This window comes from Polyodon spathula, chromosome 6, assembly GCF_017654505.1.
Source record: "Polyodon spathula isolate WHYD16114869_AA chromosome 6, ASM1765450v1, whole genome shotgun sequence".
In the NCBI taxonomy this organism is placed as follows: domain Eukaryota; kingdom Metazoa; phylum Chordata; class Actinopteri; order Acipenseriformes; family Polyodontidae; genus Polyodon; species Polyodon spathula.
Window position 1 is genome coordinate 440,153 of NC_054539.1, and position 19,120 is coordinate 459,272.

Below are 19,120 nucleotides of genomic sequence, written 5' to 3' on the forward strand. Positions count from 1 at the left end.
CGCTGTTAGATGTGTGCCTCAGGGCAAATCCTGCTTCCAAGGGTAATTGTTATCTTTGGCATGTGGGAGAACAAGATTTACAATTCAAGGTAGTTTGCCAGTAAAAATGATAAATATTTTTTTATGATTTATTTCTAAACGTTTACCACTGATTAACTGCTTACAGAGGAATGTATTGTGAAGCTGGGAGATTAAGAGGTTTGTGTGTGTGCTATGGTTAATAGGCTGGAATGGCTCGCACTGTTTTGCAATGGGACCATGCAATGCTCTTCCACAGTGCTCCACAAGCACATCACACCACTCTGCTGTGGGAGAAGGTGCTGTTTCTGACAGCGTTAAGAGTGCACATCAAATCCATTCACTGGATCATGGATGCTTACTGCTGTATTTTAATTCCCTGTTTTTTTTTTTTTTGAAAGAGTTTAAACCACCTGTAACTAATTGCATTTGTATCCAACATCAGCAGCATTTCACAGACACCCAGTCATATCTTTAACCCCCTTGAGCAGGAGTTAGTGTTTATTCTGTGTTCTCGTGCTTCGTGTCGGGTTAGTGTTTATTCTGTGTTCCTGTGCTTGGTGTTGGGTTAGTGTTTATTCTGTGTTCCTGTGCTTGGTGTTGGGTTAGTGTTTATTCTGTGTTCTCGTGCTTGGTGTTGGGTTAGTGTTTATTCTGTGTTCCTGTGCTTGGTGTTGGGTTAGTGTTTATTCTGTGTTCTCGTGCTTGGTGTTGGGTTAGTGTTTATTCTGTGTTCTCGTGCTTCGTGTCGGGTTAGTGTTTATTCTGTGTTCTCGTGCTTGGTGTTGGGTTAGTGTTTATTCTGTGTTCTCGTGCTTGGTGTTGGGTTAGTGTTTATTCTGTGTTCTCGTGCTTGGTGTTGGGTTAGTGTTTATTCTGTGTTCTCGTGCTTGGTGTTGGGTTAGTGTTTATTCTGTGTTCTCGTGCTTCGTGTCGGGTTAGTGTTTATTCTGTGTTCTCGTGCTTGGTGTTGGGTTAGTGTTTATTCTGTGTTCTCGTGCTTCATGTTGGGTTAGTGTTTATTCTGTGTTCTCGTGCTTGGTGTTGGGTTAGTGTTTATTCTGTGTTCTCGTGCTTCGTGTCGGGTTAGTGTTTATTCTGTGTTCCCGTGCTTGGTGTTGGGTTAGTGTTTATTCTGTGTTCTCGTGCTTGGTGTTGGGTTAGTGTTTATTCTGTGTTCTCGTGCTTGGTGTTGGGTTAGTGTTTATTCTGTGTTCCTGTGCTTGGTGTTGGGTTAGTGTTTATTCTGTGTTCTCGTGCTTCGTGTCGGGTTAGTGTTTATTCTGTGTTCTCGTGCTTGGTGTTGGGTTAGTGTTTATTCTGTGTTCTCGTGCTTCGTGTCGGGTTAGTGTTTATTCTGTGTTCTCGTGCTTGGTGTTGGGTTAGTGTTTATTCTGTGTTCTCGTGCTTGGTGTTGGGTTAGTGTTTATTCTGTGTTCTCGTGCTTCGTGTTGGGTTAGTGTTTATTCTGTGTTCTCGTGCTTCGTGTTGGGTTAGTGTTTATTCTTGTTCTCGTGCTTCGTGTCGGGTTAGTGTTTATTCTGTGTTCTCATGTTTCATGTTGGTTTAGTGTTTATTCTGTGTTCCTGTGCTTCGTGTCGGGTTAGTGTTTATTCTCTGTTCTCGTGCTTCGTGTCGGGTTAGTGTTTATTCTGTGTTCTCATGCTTGGTGTCGGGTTAGTGTTTATTCTGTTTTCCTGTGCTTTTTGTTGGGTTAGTGTTTATTTTGTTTTCCTGTGCTTGGTGTTGGGTTAGTGGTTATTCTGTGTTCTCGTGCTTGGTGTCGGGTTAGTGTTTATTCTGTGTTCTCGTGCTTGGTGTTGGGTTAGTGTTTATTCTGTGTTCTCGTGCTTCGTGTTGGGTTAGTGTTTATTCTGTGTTCTCGTGCTTGGTGTTGGGTTAGTGTTTATTCTGTGTTCTCGTGCTTGGTGTTGGGTTAGTGTTTATTCTGTGTTCTCGTGCTTCGTGTTGGGTTAGTGTTTATTCTGTGTTCCCGTGTTTCGTGTCGGGTTAGTGTTTATTCTGTGTTCTCGTGCTTGGTGTCGGGTTAGTGTTTATTCTGTGTTCTCGTGCTTCGTGTTGGGTTAGTGTTTATTCTGTGTTCTCGTGCTTCGTGTCGGGTTAGTGTTTATTCTGTGTTCTCGTGCTTGGTGTTGGGTTAGTGTTTATTCTGTGTTCTCGTGCTTGGTGTTGGGTTAGTGTTTATTCTGTGTTCTCGTGCTTCGTGTTGGGTTAGTGTTTATTCTGTGTTCTCGTGCTTCGTGTTGGGTTAGTGTTTATTCTGTGTTCTCGTGCTTCGTGTTGGGTTAGTGTTTATTCTGTGTTCTCGTGCTTCGTGTTGGGTTAGTGTTTATTCTGTGTTCTCGTGCTTGGTGTTGGGTTAGTGTTTATTCTGTGTTCTCGTGCTTGGTGTTGGGTTAGTGTTTATTCTGTGTTCTCGTGCTTCGTGTTGGGTTAGTGTTTATTCTGTGTTCTCGTGCTTCGTGTTGGGTTAGTGTTTATTCTGTGTTCTCGTGCTTGGTGTTGGGTTAGTGTTTATTCTGTGTTCTCGTGCTTCGTGTTGGGTTAGTGTTTATTCTGTGTTCTCGTGCTTCGTGTTGGGTTAGTGTTTATTCTGTGTTCCCGTGTTTCGTGTCGGGTTAGTGTTTATTCTGTGTTCCTGTTCTTCATGTTGCGTTAGTGTTTATTCTGTGTTCCTGTGCTTCGTGTCGGGTTAGTGTTTATTCTGTGTTCCTCGTGCTTCATGTTGGGTTAGTGTTTATTCTGTGTTCCCGTGCTTCGTGTCGGGTTAGTGTTTATTCTGTGTTCCTGTTCTTCATGTTGCGTTAGTGTTTATTCTGTGTTCCCGTGCTTGGTGTCGGGTTAGTGTTTATTCTGTGTTCTCGTGCTTGGTGTTGGGTTAGTGTTTATTCTGTGTTCTCGTGCTTGGTGTTGGGTTAGTGTTTATTCTGTGTTCTCGTGCTTGGTGTTGGGTTAGTGTTTATTCTGTGTTCTCTGTGCTTGGTGTTGGGTTAGTGTTTATTCTGTGTTTCCGTGCTTGGTGTTGGGTTAGTGTTTATTCTGTGTTCTCGTGCTTGGTGTTGGGTTAGTGTTTATTCTGTGTTCCCGTGCTTCGTGTTGGGTTAGTGTTTATTCTGTGTTCTCGTGCTTCGTGTTGGGTTAGTGTTTATTCTGTGTTCTCGTGCTTCGTGTTGGGTTAGTGTTTATTCTGTGTTCCTGTTCTTCATGTTGCGTTAGTGTTTATTCTGTGTTCCTGTGCTTCGTGTTGGGTTAGTGTTTATTCTGTGTTCCTGTGCTTGGTGTTGGGTTAGTGTTTATTCTGTGTTCTCGTGCTTCGTGTTGGGTTAGTGTTTATTCTGTGTTCTCGTGCTTCGTGTTGGGTTAGTGTTTATTCTGTGTTCTCGTGCTTCGTGTTGGGTTAGTGTTTATTCTGTGTTCTCGTGCTTCGTGTTGGGTTAGTGTTTATTCTGTGTTCCTGTGCTTCGTGTTGGGTTAGTGTTTATTCTGTGTTCCTGTGCTTCGTGTTGGGTTAGTGTTTATTCTGTGTTCCTGTGCTTCGTGTTGGGTTAGTGTTTATTCTGTGTTCTCGTGCTTCGTGTCGGGTTAGTGTTTATTCTGTGTTCTCGTGCTTCGTGTTGGGTTAGTGTTTATTCTGTGTTCTCGTGCTTGGTGTTGGGTTAGTGTTTATTCTGTGTTCTCGTGCTTGGTGTTGGGTTAGTGTTTATTCTGTGTTCCCGTGCTTGGTGTCGGGTTAGTGTTTATTCTGTGTTCTCGTGCTTGGTGTTGGGTTAGTGTTTATTCTGTGTTCTCGTGCTTGGTGTCGGGTTAGTGTTTATTCTATGTTCTCGTGCTTGGTGTTGGGTTAGTGTTTGTTCTGCTTTTCCGTGCCTCGTGTCGGGTTAGTGTTTATTCTGTGTTCTCGTGCTTCATGTTGCGTTAGTGTTTATTCTGTGTTCTCGTGTTTCGTGTCGGGTTAGTGTTTATTCTGTGTTCTCGTGCTTGGTGTTGGGTTAGTGTTTATTCTGTGTTCTCGTGCTTCGTGTTGGGTTAGTGTTTATTTTGTTTTCCTGTGCTTGGTGTTGGGTTAGTGTTTATTCTCTGTTCTCGTGTTTCGTGTCGGGTTAGTGTTTATTCTGTGTTCCCGTGCTTGGTGTTGGGTTAGTGTTTATTCTGTGTTCCCGTGCTTGGTGTTGGGTTAGTGTTTATTCTGTGTTCTCGTGCTTCATGTTGGGTTAGTGTTTATTCTGTGTTCCCGTGTTTCGTGTCGGGTTAGTTTTTATTCTGTGTTCTCGTGCTTGGTGTTGGGTTAGTGTTTATTCTGTGTTCTCGTGCTTGGTGTTGGGTTAGTGTTTTCTCTGTTCTCGTGCTTGGTGTTGGGTTATTCTGTGTTCCCGTGCTTGGTGTTGGGTTAGTGTTTATTCTGTGTTCTCGTGCTTCATGTTGGGTTAGTGTTTATTCTGTGTTCCCGTGCTTCGTGTCGGGTTAGTGTTTATTCTGTGTTCTCGTGCTTGATGTTGGGTTAGTGTTTATTCTGTGTTCTCGTGCTTGGTGTTGGGTTAGTGTTTATTCTGTGTTCCCGTGCTTCGTGTCGGGTTGGTGTTTATTTTGTGTTCTCGTGCTTGGTGTTGGATTAGTGTTTATTCTGCGTTTCCGTGCTTCGTGTTGGATTGTTGCTGAGATTTTCTTTTCAAGTGATTCCATTCTTTAGGAAACTGCAAAGTTAAGTAAGACTAATGAAGCCTGTCTTTTCCTTGGCTTGCGTGCCCTGCTCTCTCAAAGGTGTCTATCAGATCAGCCGGCAGATTAAAGCACATGACGGCAGCCTCTTCACTCTGTATCACATGAGGAACGGAACACTGCTCACAGGAGGAGGCAAGGACCACAAAATCATTCTCTGGGATCACGACCTGCATCCTGAACGGGATATTGAGGTAGGTATTTATTTATTTATTTTTTGACATTTTGCCGCACTCATGTTGTGTAAACGTAGCATTACCGTCAAACGTCGCCCTGCGCGTCCTGCAACCTGTGTTCAAATTGCAGGTCCCCGACCAATATGGAACCATCCGAGCTGTGGCAGAAGGAAAGGGGGAAGAAGTTTTGGTGGGCACATCTCGCAACTTTATTCTAAGGGGGACGTTTAATGAGGGTTTCCGGGTGGAAGTGCAGGTGAGCAAATTAATACGTGTTATTATTATTATTATTATTATTATTATTATTATTATTATTATTATTACAACTGCATAAATCACATTCAACTCTAATTGTTTCAAACGGTTTCAATTATATACAATATGTATTTCAAATTGGTTATTCTATTGAGAACTGTCATGAGGGCTGAGCAAAGAGAAGCCATGTTTTTGTGACGGGCTGTGATCTCACTTGTACATTTTATTCTGGGGCTGGTGCTCCTCGTTGGAATTTCAGTACTGTATGTGTTGATTGTTAAGGGCAGTGTCTCCCGTTTCTCGCAGGGTCACACGGATGAGCTCTGGGGCCTGGCGTCCCACCCCTTCAGGGATTTGTTCCTGACCTGCGCCCAAGACAGACAAGTCTGTTTGTGGAGCTCTGGGGACCACACGCTCCAGTGGACCAGGCTTTTAGATGTAAGACTTTATGATGATGTCATCTGCTGACCCAACCCAAGAGAGATCTCCTGCCTCTGGCATGCCCCAGTTGGACTTGTTTTTTACAAACCTGTAGAAATGATTGTATCTTTGTTTTAATGCAAAGCACATAGTAGAATTGTAGTTTACTCATGCAAACAGTTTTTAGTTGGAAAAGATGCTAAGGCTGTTATCTTAAAAGGAGTCTCCTATATCTTGTTCAGCTCCTTCACAGTGGGACACACAGGGACCCCAGTAACAGTCCTGTCCCCAGTGCAGCTTCCCATCATCGTCTCTCTCTACCCTGCTCGGACCTCTCTTCTCTCCCCTGCTGTGATCTCTCCTCTGTCCTCTGCTCTGACCTCTCCTCTCTCCTCTGTCCTCTGCTCTGACCTTTCCTCTGCTTTGACCTCTGCTCTGACCTCTCCCCTCTGGTCTGCTCTGACCTCTCCTCTCTCCTCTCTCCTCTCTCCTCTGCTCTGATCTCTCCTCTCTCCTCTGCTTTGACCTCTCCTCTCTCCTCTCCTCTCACCTGTGCCTGACCTCTCTGTTCTGCTCTGACCTTTCATCTCTCCTCTGCTGACCACTCCTCTCTCCTCTGCTGTGATCTCTCCTCTCTCCTCTGCTCTGACCTCTCCTCTCTCTACTCTCCACTGTCTGACCTCTCCTTTCTCTTCTGTCTGACCTCTCCTGTCCTCTGCTGTGATCTCTCCTCTCTCCTCTTCTCTTACCTGTCCTCTCTCCTCTGCTGTGATCTCTCCTCTCTCCTCTGCTCTGACCTCTCCTCTCTCCACTCTCCACTGTCTGACCTCTCCTTTCTCTTCTGTCTGACCTCTCCTGTCCTCTGCTGTGATCTCTCTTCTCTCCTCTGCTCTGACCTCTCCTCTCTGTCTCCAGGAACCTGGACACTGTGCTGACTTCCATCCCAGTGGTGTGGTGGTGGCGATCGGGACACACTCAGGAAAGTACGTTCAGAGCTCTGCTGCTCCCAGCTCCGCTATGTTCTGTAATAGCAATATTACAAGGGCAGCAATATTACAAGGGCAGTAATATTACAAGGGTGCTATCAGATGGGTTATTGTGAGGGGTCTACTAGCAGTGTTCTACTTGTCTCACTACTGTGTTTGATCAAACGAAACAGTGAGTATTTTTAGTGACCACTGGCACAGTCACAGAGGGGGACTGAACAGAGAGGGGCCTTATTCTTGATCTGGTTATTAAATGATAATGATAATGGCAGCAGTCAGTCAGCCCCATGTGTGAAGCTGGCACAGCTGGAAGGATTAGACAGTGACTCCCTTTGCTCTGGCAGTGACTTGATGCTGGGACAGGCCCCTACACATTCCAGCCACAGCAAACATCCTTCAGACCGGGGTAACACTGCCAAGCAAGAGGCCTGTTTACTTAGTGCTGGTGAAAGGGGCTGGGTGAGAGCAGGAATGCCACTGGCAGAGTAGTCTGTCTGAGCTGGAGCAGACCACACACGCTGAGCTTACACACACTGCCCTGTCTCAGCAACTAACAGTACAGCCCAGTTCAAATATTAACTTTCTTTGTTAGATTGCTCATGTCTAGCCTTTTTTTTAAAGCAAAGCAAAAGCAACAGTAATACCTTTTAATACCTTTGATCATGTCCATCAAAGCAAAATATGTCGTTATCCACTGTGAACTGGTTCAATGTCCTATCAGAACATTTTAAATAGCAGTGAGCACCCAGCAGCCTCTCTGTTCTCAGACACTAACACCCCTCTTTTGCTGTCCAGGTGGTACGTTCTGGACACGGAGAGCAGAGACCTGGTGGGGATTCACACCGATGGGAACGAGCAGCTCTCAGTGATGCGCTACTCCATAGGTAGGCCTGCCCGGTGACTTCGGCCTTTTGTTTGTTTTTATGATAAAACTCAGTCAGGAAGACAGACGTTTCAGCTGGAGCATTCTGTAGTTCAGTGCACAGCACAGCGACCAGCAAACCCTTGCCTGAGTTTCTCGTCAGTTTTACTGTACAGTTCTGAGTGAGCGTTCTGAAGTTGTGGATGTGTTATGTATTTTTGAATGCGAGATCCACCATGTGACAGAGTGGGATGTTGTTTCTTATTCAGCTCTGCTTGTTAGTGACCGACGCCGTGTGACAGAGTGGCATGTGACAGAGTGGGATGTTGTTTCGTAGTCAGCTCTGCATGTTAGTGACCGACGCAGTGTGACAGAGTGGGATGTGACAGAGTGGGATGTTGTTTCGTATTCAGCTCTGCATTATAGTGACATGTTGTTTATTCAGCTCTGCTTGTTAGTGACCGACGCAGTGTGACAGAGTGGGATGTGACAGAGTGGGATGTTGTTTCGTATTCAGCTGTGCTTGTTAGTGACCGACGCAGTGTGACAGAGTGGGATGTTGTTTCGTAGTCAGCTGTGCATTATAGTGACATGTTGTTTATTCAGCTCTGCTTGTTAGTGACCGACGCAGTGTGACAGAGTGGGATGTGACAGAGTGGGATGTTGTTTCTTATTCGGCTCTGCTTGTTAGTGACCAACGCAGTGTGACAGAGTAGGATGTGACAGAGTGGGATGTTGTTTCGTATTCAGCTGTGCATGTTAGTGACCGACGCAGTGTGACAGAGTGGCATGTGACAGAGTGGGATGTTGTTTCGTATTCAGCTCTGCATGTTAGTGACCGACGCAGTGTGACAGAGTGGGATGTTGTTTCGTATTCAGCTCTGCATTATAATGACATGTTGTTTATTCAGCTCTGCATGTTAGTGACCGACGCAGTGTGACAGAGCGGCATGTGACAGAGTGGGATGTTGTTTCGTATTCAGCTCTGCATGTTAGTGACCGACGCAGTGTGACAGAGTGGCATGTGTTTCGTATTCAGCTCTGCATGTTAGTGATGTTGTTGACAGAGTGGGATGTATTCAGCTCTGCATGTTAGTGACCGACGCAGTGTGACAGAGCGGCATGTGACAGAGTGGGATGTTGTTTCGTATTCAGCTCTGCATGTTAGTGACCGACGCAGTGTGACAGAGTGGCATGTGACAGAGTGGGATGTTGTTTCGTATTCAGCTCTGCATGTTAGTGACCGACGCAGTGTGACAGAGCGGCATGTGACAGAGTGGGATGTTGTTTCGTATTCAGCTCTGCATGTTAGTGACCGACGCAGTGTGACAGAGTGGCATGTGACAGAGTGGGATGTTGTTTCGTATTCAGCTCTGCATGTTAGTGACCGACGCAGTGTGACAGAGCGGCATGTGACAGAGTGGGATGTTGTTTCGTATTCAGCTCTGCATGTTAGTGACCGACGCAGTGTGACAGAGTGGCATGTGACAGAGTGGGATGTTGTTTCGTATTCAGCTCTGCATGTTAGTGACCGACGCCGTGTGACAGAGTGGACACAGTGTATTTATTTATTTATTTATTTAAGTATTAATAGGTTTCGTTGTTTCACTGTTTTTTGTTTTTTTAAACTGTTTGGCAGATAAAAATTAAGCCTAGGGGGACCCCAGTCGCTCCTGACTTTAAAACCTCATTCATAAAGTCTTCAGGAATATGTGAAGAGACTAATTTACACCTGGCAGATACCCTTCTGTGGACACAGACTGGAGATGTAGAGAAGATATAGGGAAGGGCATTTGGAAAACCCTGACTAAACTCAGAACAAACACCAAACCCAGTCTATCTGCTGAGAGTGTGTACAGTATTAAACAAGCCCAGTCTATCTGCTGAGAGTGTGTACAGTATTAAACAAGCACAGTCTATCTGCTGAGAGTGTGTACAGTATTAAACAAACCCAGTCTATCTGCTGAGAGTGTGTACAGTATTAAACAAGCCCAGTCTATCTGCTGAGAGTGTGTACAGTATTAAACAAGCCCAGTCTATCTGCTGAGAGTGTGTACAGTATTAAACAAGCCTATCAGTCTATCTGCTGAGAGTGTGTACAGTATTAAACAAGCCCAGTCTATCTGCTGAGAGTGTGTACAGTATTAAACAAGCCCAGTCTATCTGCTGAGAGTGTGTACAGTATTAAACAAGCCCAGTCTATCTGCTGAGAGTGTGTACAGTATTAAACAAGCCCAATCTATCTGCTGAGACAGTGTAGTATTGCACAAACCCAGTCTATCTGCTGAGACAGTATACAGTGTTGCACATATCCTGTGTGCTACACAGGAATAAAAAGCCTTTGTATTCCACAACCCTTTGGCAGCAATTGCAGTTTACTAACTCTCTACACACTGTGTAATGAATAGATTTGTCAAATGCTTCTCATTACTTTACATTAAAAAATGCAGAGGCTAATATACACAGTGTTTCTATTCTGGGTGGGTTTTAATACACACAGTGTTTCTATTCTGGGTGGGTTTTAATACACACAGTATTTCTATTCTGGGTGGGTTTTAATACACACAGTGTTTCTATTCTGGTTGAGTTTTTATGCAGTGATTGTTCGTGCTGCAATTAAATAGATGCCTTAATGAAATAAGAATGAGAAGCAGTGATCACACACTTGTTATTAAAACCAAGTTGAGAAGTATAAAACGTTTTATATGTCTGTAACATTGTCAGTAATGAATATCACGCTGTAGTACTGGAGCTGTGTTTCTAATTAGAGATCTAATCATGAGCCGAAGCTCAGCTGAGCCAACAGACACTGGAACCACAGGGCTGTCTGTGAGTAGAGAGAGGGATTCAAACAGAATACATCTCCCTGCCTGACCAGATTCCGGGAAATCACACACTGGAACCACAGGGCTGTCTATGAGCAGAGAAAGGGATTCAAACAGAATACATCTCCCTGCCTGAACAGATTCAGGGAAATCACACACTGGAACCACAGGGCTGTCTGTGAGCAGAGAGAGGGATTCAAACAGAATACATCTCCCTGCCTGACCAGCGTCAGGGAAATCACAGACTGGAACCACAGCACTGTCTGTGAGCAGAGAGAGGGATTCAAACAGAATACATCTCCCTGCCTGACCAGATTCAGGGAAATCACACACTGGAACCACAGGGCTGTCTGTGAGCAGAGAGAGGGATTCAAACAGAATACATCTCCCTGCCTGACCAGATTCAGGGAAATCACACACTGGAACCACAGGGCTGTCTGTGAGCAGAGAGAGGGATTCAAACAGAATACATCTCCCTGCCTGAACAGATTCAGGGAAATCACACACTGGAACCACAGGGCTGTCTGTGAGCAGAGAGAGGGATTCAAACAGAATACATCTCCCTGCCTGACCAGATTCAGGGAAATCACAGACTGGAACCACAGCACTGTCTGTGAGCAGAGAGAGGGATTCAAACAGAATACATCTCCCTGCCTGACCAGATTCAGGGAAATCACACACTGGAACCACAGCACTGTCTGTGAGCAGAGAGAGGGATTCAAACAGAATACATCTCCCTGCCTGACCAGATTCAGGGAAATCACACACTGGAACCGCAGGGCTGTCTGTGAGCAGAGAGAGGGATTCAAACAGAATACATCTCCCTGCCTGACCAGATTCAGGGAAATCACAGACTGGAACCACAGCACTGTCTGTGAGCAGAGAGAGGGATTCAAACAGAATACATCTCCCTGCCTGACCAGATTCAGGGAAATCACACACTGGAACCACAGCACTGTCTGTGAGCAGAGAAAGGGATTCAAACAGAATACATCTCCCTGCCTGACCAGATTCAGGGAAATCACACACTGGAACTGCAGGGCTGTCTGGGAGCAGAGAAAGGGATTCAAACAGAATACATCTCCCTGCCTGACCAGATTCAGGGAAATCACAGACTGGAACCACAGCACTGTCTGTGAGCAGAGAAAGGGATTCAAACAGAATACATCTCCCTGCCTGACCAGATTCAGGGAAATCACACACTGGAACTGCAGGGCTGTCTGGGAGCAGAGAAAGGGATTCAAACAGAATACATCTCCCTGCCTGACCAGCGTCAGGGAAATCACAGACTGGAACCACAGAACTGTCTGTGAGCAGAGAAAGGGATTCAAACAGAATACATCTCCCTGCCTGACCAGATTCAGGGAAATCACACACTGGAACTGCAGGGCTGTCTGGGAGCAGAGAAAGGGATTCAAACAGAATACATCTCCCTGCCTGACCAGATTCAGGGAAATCACACACTGGAACCACAGCACTGTCTGTGAGCAGAGAGAGGGATTCAAACAGAATACATCTCCCTGCCTGACCAGATTCAGGGAAAGCAAGCTTATATTGGTGGGCTTCAGAGACACCTCAAATCTGAAAAGACAAGCAAGTCAGGGATAAAAGTGCTCTTCAAAGTACATTATTTATCAATAAAATAAACAAAATGGTCTAGCCATATCTCGATGTATCTAAAGCCTCTTTCACAGTGGCATGCTCTGCCTGAGTTAGAACCCGGTGTCATGCGGGTGCCCGCGATTTCACACTGCTTTTGGTAAAGCAGGGTTGACCTGGGTGACAGACACAAGCACACAGTGCACGGCTCAATGCCCCGGAAGCAGCTTGTTATGGACGCTTCCATCCAAGCTTCTCTGGATTGAACTGTCGGCCCAGATGTTGATTAGAGCAAATGTTTCTTCATCTCTGCTGCAGTCTGGCTCCTGGTGTGTCTCAAGCAACAAAAATATGGCTAAACAGAATAAACAGAAATGTTCCTTGCAGAAGTGAAGTCTTCATGCAGGCAAGTGTTTCGCTCAACCCGGGTCAAAGCATGTCAACCCACATGTGACCTGGGTAGAAGTGCAGTGAGAGGCGCTTCAATCTTGTAATAATACCTGTAGTTTTTTCAAACTGCGTCCTCTGTTTTCCAGTATCTTTTTTTTTTCATTTGTAATGCATCTGCTACACTCTAGATGTCCCTGCAGCCACTCCTGTTATAGTAATCAAATTCACAATTAAGAAATCAACACATTATGCTTTCACTAATTGGAAAAATAAAAGATAATTAGGATGAGTGTAAGTGGTAATTGAATAAATTGATGCGTTTAAAAGAAGAACCCTAAAAGAAGACCTAAACATGGTGTCAGTGACATTGTAGTGAAAAAGCATTTCATTGAGCAAACGCATGCAACAATATCCACCTGGTGTTGTGTACACCGATGGGTATAATGTATTTTGCACAACTTGCAGTTTATCTTTGGACCACACTCGAAAGTCAACAATAGACCGACATTTATCATCAGAAAAACACAGAAAACGAAAGGCTGAGATTTATAGCTGTGAGATGGCATCCTCCAATAAAAAACGTAAGGGGAACGAAAATTATGAACGACGATGAGATGTTTTTTTTTATATTTGACACGGGCATTTGTTTGTGCTAATATTCCCTGTGCATTTCTGAACAAACATGTAATAAATGCGGGAGCAATTCCAACAGCAGCTCAACTGAGAAGGGAATATGTACCCCAAATGGCTGAGTTGCACAAGATGAAAATTGTACAACTGGTAAAGATGTCTGACAGTGTATCTGTAGTTACTGACGAGTCTACAAATGCAAAAGATCAGTATGTTTTGCACATTTTGTTTGTTCTCCAAAGACTATCGAATTCCTTTGAACTGAAAGTAATATTAACCGATACAGTTAATCTGCACTCTGTGAATTACTCATAAGAACATAAGAACATAAGAACATAAGAAAGTTTACAAACGAGAGGAGGCCATTTGGCCCATCTTGCTCGTTTGGTTGTTAGTAGCTTATTGATCCCAAAATCTCATCAAGCAGCTTCTTGAAGGATCCCAGGGTGTCAGCTTCAACAACATTACTGGGGAGTTGATTCCAGACCCTCACAATTCTCTGTGTAAAAAAGTGTCTCCTATTTCGGTGGCACAGGGCATTGTGAAATGTTTAAACGCATTTGAAGTTAATTTTAATAATGTGACTGGATTTGTCTTCGATAATTCCAGTTACATGATTAAGGCATACAATGACATTCTTCAAGGTTCACTGCCAAATTCAGTACATTTGACTTGTAATGCTCACATAATAGCCCTTGCCAGCAATATCTGGGCAAATAATTTTCCAAAAGCAGAAAAGCTGGTTGCAAACATTAAAAAAAAATTAAACATTGCCCAAGTAGAAAACTATGTTTTAAAGACCACCTGACAGAAGCAATCCAACAGAAGGTTGTATTTTACCCATAAAGTTGCCACCTGAGCCATGCATAACACGATGGGGCACTTGGTATTCTGCTGCTGAATATCATTCCAGATACATCCCTTTTTACGCAGGCTTCGTGGAAAAGGAAATGCACATTTCACCAAACACTGTAGTGAAAGAACCTCCAGAAATTGCTTAAAGATGTGCAAAGTTTAAAATCTCAACTCTCCCTAATTGTGACGCATGCCAAGGGACTGGTGGATCTGATTCAGTGGTTTGAAAGCCGTGAAGTGAGAGACCATCAAACATAAAGAATTAATAAATACATAGCGAGCAATGGCACAAGAGGTACACAGCACAGACGCTGCAATAAACAGACTATGTGTAAAAACCTTCCATGACGTTTCTGAAAAACTGACTCGTTACTACAACCCGGATCAATGCAAAAAGAAACCACGTTTTTTTCAAGCAGCTCATATCTTTGTGACAGCAGTGAGGATATTCAACCCACAAGAAGTGTGTAGTTTGGATCTGGAACCCCTCCCATTATATTTTATTCCAGGATTTGATGCTGACTCTAAATCAGAAATGGACAAATACCTACCATATGCAAAAGAAAACAGCAGTAGAATGACTTTGAATGAATTTTGTATTAAAGCTGAAGAATTATTTCCCAATTTAACACGAAAGGCTAAAATGTATTTCTCAGTTGTTACCAATTCTGTAGATGTCGAAAGAAGTGTTTCTTCTTATGGCCAAGTTTTTACAGAACAACGTCAATCTATGAAAGAAGGCAGGGTTAACCAGCTGACAATGCTTAAGTTTAATAGCAACATTTAATGCACGGGACACTTTCTTTCATGAAACCTTACGTGACCTTAATGTGCTGCGAGCAACAATGCATTATTATTATTATATTTGATTTAATGACTTCAGTATTTTATAGAAATTGTTCCGGGAATCAGTGCTGTTTTTTTTATAATTTGTTGACAAATGATGTGTTCCTACTAGTAAACTGAAACATTGAAATTATTTATTTACACATTCAAAGAAATAATATTGAGTAAGATGTATTACTAAAGGGAATTACTTGAAGGGATGCATGACTAAATAAATGTTCCGTCTTTCGGATGAGATGTTGTTGTAAGTGACTCTGCAGCTGATGCATAGTTCACACACCCTAGTCTCTGTAAGTCACCTTGGATAAAGGCGTATGCTAAATAAACTCATAATAATAATAATAACTAAGATATTTGATGCAAATATAAATAACACCTTGGCTTCGAATTCGGCTCTAATGATAGTAAACTCCCGAAGCGTCATACCCAGGAGCGTCATACCCAGGAGCTCATACCCAGGAGCGTCATACCCAGGAGCTCATACCCAGGAGCTCATACCCAGGAGCTCATACCCAGGAGCGTCATACCCAGGAGCTCATACCCAGGAGCCTCATACCCAGGAGCGTCATACCCAGGAGCTCATACCCAGGAGCGTCATACCCAGGCTGGAGTGTGTGGCTCCTTGGTATCATACCCAGGAGCTTGTGTTGATTTCACTCCTTTTAAAAGAACAACCCCCAATAAAGAGGCTTCATCTCTTAATCCCAGACTTGAAAACAAACAGAAACTTGGCAAAATAAGTTGTAATTCTAACTGTAATTGCAGGCTTAATTAATTAGGAGCATATGTTTGGCAGGCAGTAGAGCTTTAGTTTTACAATCTCAGGGCATTGTTCCATATTCGTGACATTACAGCCCACCACAAATCTATAAAAATACTTGTGGTTTTAGAGCAAAGGAATATTATTGGGTATACTGTTATTTTACTATAGTGATAGCTCCGCCCACATGCATAACGCGTGTGTGCAACTAGCTAGATGGATGATAGAGCTACTGTACAGTAAACCAGCAACGCTGTGTCTAGCTGCTCAGTTATATAATTAGCTACAATTAGATGTTTCTGGGTAAGTTATCTACAATATCATAATATGTCAGTTATCGCTAGATAATTGAATAGGATATGTCTGTGATGCAGCTGTTCATTTCCTGTGGATTACAGCTTGACTACACAGATTTGCTTAAGGGTTCCCTCCAAGGTAAGGGTGAGGCTCCATGAACACCCTTATCTGGCGCTGTGTAGACAGAGTGGCTGGAGGAGAACAGTGCATCATGAGCTGAGAGATAGCAATAAGACTCCTATTGCATAGCAGTGTCCAGGTTTTAATATGAGCTTCATTACCAACAGTGAGTAGGGTCAGGTGTGTCTTAAACTCACAGTGAAACCAAGAATGCATCAAACCGCTGTGCAGTGGGGGGGGTCTTCTTTTCATCCCTGTGATAGAAACTAATGGAGAGAGAGGTGACAGACAGCAGGGCCAAAGAGTTATTATACAATAACCCATAGTGTATTAATAATACATAAACATCAAGGAAATGAAATGACAATTGGCTGTATGTCTCATTGAAGATATTGAGAAAGCCTTATAGAAGTGCTTGTTGTTGAAAGTTTGCCAGTTTACCAAGTTCTTTGTTATTTCCTTTATTTCTAAATTTAGTACTGCTGATTGTGTTGTGACTCGAGCCTGAATTGACCCCCTTCCCCATTATGTCTGTTCTTGCAGATGGCTCCCTCCTGGCAGTGGGTTCGCATGACAACTTCATTTACCTCTACACTGTGTCCGAAAACGGCAAGAAGTACAGCAGATCAGGAAAGTGCACTGTAAGTGAAGACGATGCGCCCCAGAGAAGCAGTGCTGATTGTAACAGAGTAGAGATGCAGCAGGAGGTCCAGAGGGTATTGTAGTCTCTGAGCTACAGTGTGCATTGCAGCAGGAGGTCCAGTGGGTATTGTAGTCTCTGAGCTACAGTGTGCATTGCAGCAGGAGGTCCAGAGGGTATTGTAGTCTCTGAGCTACAGTGTGCATTGCAGCAGGAGGTCCAGAGGTTATTGCAGTCTCTGAGCTACAGTGTGCATCGCAGCAGGAGATCCAGAGGGTATTGTAGTCTCTGAGCTACAGTGTGCATCGCAGCAGGAGGTCCAGAGGGTGTTGTAGTCTCTGAGCTACAGTGTGCATCGCAGCAGGAGGTCCAGAGGGTGTTGTAGTCTCTGAGCTACAGTGTGCATCGCAGCAGGAGGTCCAGAGGGTGTTGTTGTCTCTGAGCTACAGTGTGCATTGCAGCAGGAGGTCCAGAGGGTATTGTAGTCTCTGAGCTACAGTGTGCATTGCAGCAGGAGGTCCAGAGGGTGTTGCAGTCTCTGAGCTACAGTGTGCATTGCAGCAGGAGGTCCAGAGGGTGTTGCAGTCTCTGAGCTACAGTGTGCATTGCAGCAGGAGGTCCAGAGGGTATTGTAGTCTCTGAGCTACAGTGTGCATTGCAGCAGGAGGTCCAGAGGGTGTTGTAGTCTCTGAGCTACAGTGTGCATTGCAGCAGGAGGTCCAGAGGGTGTTGTAGTCTCTGAGCTACAGTGTGCATTGCAGCAGGAGGTCCAGAGGGTGTTGCAGTCTCTGAGCTACAGTGTGCATTGCAGCAGGAGGTCCAGAGGGTATTGTAGTCTCTGAGCTACAGTGTGCATTGCAGCAGGAGGTCCAGAGGGTGTTGCAGTCTCTGAGCTACAGTGTGCATTGCAGCAGGAGGTCCAGAGGGTATTGTAGTCTCTGAGCTACAGTGTACATTGCAGCAGGAGGTCCAGAGGGTGTTGTAGTCTCTGAGCTACAGTGTGCATTGCAGCAGGAGGTCCAGAGGGTATTGTAGTCTCTGAGCTACAGTGTGCATTGCAGCAGGAGGTCCAGAGGGTGTTGTTGTCTCTGAGCTACAGTGTGCATTGCAGCAGGAGGTCCAGAGGGTATTGTAGTCTCTGAGCTACAGTGTGCATTGCAGCAGGAGGTCCAGAGGGTATTGTAGTCTCTGAGCTACAGTGTGCATTGCAGCAGGAGGTCCAGAGGGTATTGCAGTCTCTGAGCTACAGTGTGCATCGCAGCAGGAGGTCCAGAGGGTGTTGTAGTCTCTGAGCTACAGTGTGCATCGCAGCAGGAGGTCCAGAGGGTGTTGTAGTCTCTGAGCTACAGTGTGCATCGCAGCAGGAGGTCCAGAGGGTGTTGTAGTCTCTGAGCTACAGTGTGCATTGCAGCAGGAGGTCCAGAGGGTGTTGTAGTCTCTGAGCTACAGTGTGCATTGCAGCAGGAGGTCCAGAGGGTATTGTAGTCTCTGAGCTACAGTGTGCATTGCAGCAGGAGGTCCAGAGTGTGTTGCAGTCTCTGAGCTACAGTGTGCATTGCAACAGGAGGTCCAGAGGGTGTTGCAGTCTCTGAGCTACAGTGTGCATTGCAGCAGGAGGTCCAGAGGGTATTGTAGTCTCTGAGCTACAGTGTGCATTGCAGCAGGATGTGCAGAGAGTGTTGTAGTCTCTGAGCTACAGTGTGCATCGCAGCAGGAGGTCCAGAGGGTATTATAGTCTCTGAGCTACAGTGTGCATTGCAGCAGGAGGTCCAGAGGGTGTTGTAGTCTCTGAGCTACAGTGTGCATTGCAGCAGGAGGTCCAGAGGGTGTTGCAGTCTCTGAGCTACAGTGTGCATCGCAGCAGGAGGTCCAGAGGGTATTATAGTCTCTGAGCTACAGTGTGCATTGCAGCAGGAGGTCCAGAGGGTGTTGCAGTCTCTGAGCTACAGTGTGCATTGCAGCAGGAGGTCCAGAGGGTATTGTAGTCTCTGAGCTACAGTGTGCATTGCAGCAGGAGGTGCAGAGGGTGTTGTAGTCTCTGAGCTACAGTGTGCATCGCAGCAGGAGGTCCAGAGGGTATTATAGTCTCTGAGCTACAGTGTGCATTGCAGCAGGAGGTCCAGAGGGTATTGTAGTCTCTGAGCTACAGTGTGCATTGCAGCAGGAGGTCCAGAGGGTATTGTAGTCTCTGAGCTACAGTGTGCATTGCAGCAGGAGGTCCAGAGGGTATTGTAGTCTCTGAGCTACAGTGTGCATTGCAGCAGGAGGTCCAGAGGGTGTTGCAGTCTCTGAGCTACAGTGTGCATTGCAGCAGGAGGTCCAGAGGGTATTGTAGTCTCTGAGCTACAGTGTACATTGCAGCAGGAGGTCCAGAGGGTGTTGTAGTCTCTGAGCTACAGTGTGCATTGCAGCAGGAGGTCCAGAGGGTGTTGCAGTCTCTGAGCTACAGTGTGCATTGCAGCAGGAGGTCCAGAGGGTATTGTAGTCTCTGAGCTACAGTGTGCATTGCAGCAGGAGGTCCAGAGGGTGTTGTAGTCTCTGAGCTACAGTGTGCATTGCAGCAGGAGGTCCAGAGGGTATTGTAGTCTCTGAGCTACAGTGTGCATTGCAGCAGGAGGTCCAGAGGGTGTTGTAGTCTCTGAGCTACAGTGTGCATTGCAGCAGGAGGTCCAGAGGGTATTGTAGTCTCTGAGCTACAGTGTGC

General features: G+C 45.1%; 1 protein-coding gene across 1 annotated transcript in view; it reads left to right on the forward strand.

Moving 5' to 3' along the window:
- Positions 1-19,120, forward strand: part of LOC121316618 (echinoderm microtubule-associated protein-like 4) — a 76,592-nt gene that overhangs the window by 31,936 nt on the left and 25,536 nt on the right. Inside the window, exons 14-19 of the mRNA XM_041251660.1 lie at positions 4,798-4,949; positions 5,062-5,187; positions 5,493-5,624; positions 6,522-6,589; positions 7,388-7,476; positions 16,320-16,417. Of these exons, the coding sequence (XP_041107594.1) occupies positions 4,798-4,949; positions 5,062-5,187; positions 5,493-5,624; positions 6,522-6,589; positions 7,388-7,476; positions 16,320-16,417 (665 nt within the window). The remainder of the gene's footprint in view (positions 1-4,797; positions 4,950-5,061; positions 5,188-5,492; positions 5,625-6,521; positions 6,590-7,387; positions 7,477-16,319; positions 16,418-19,120) is intronic.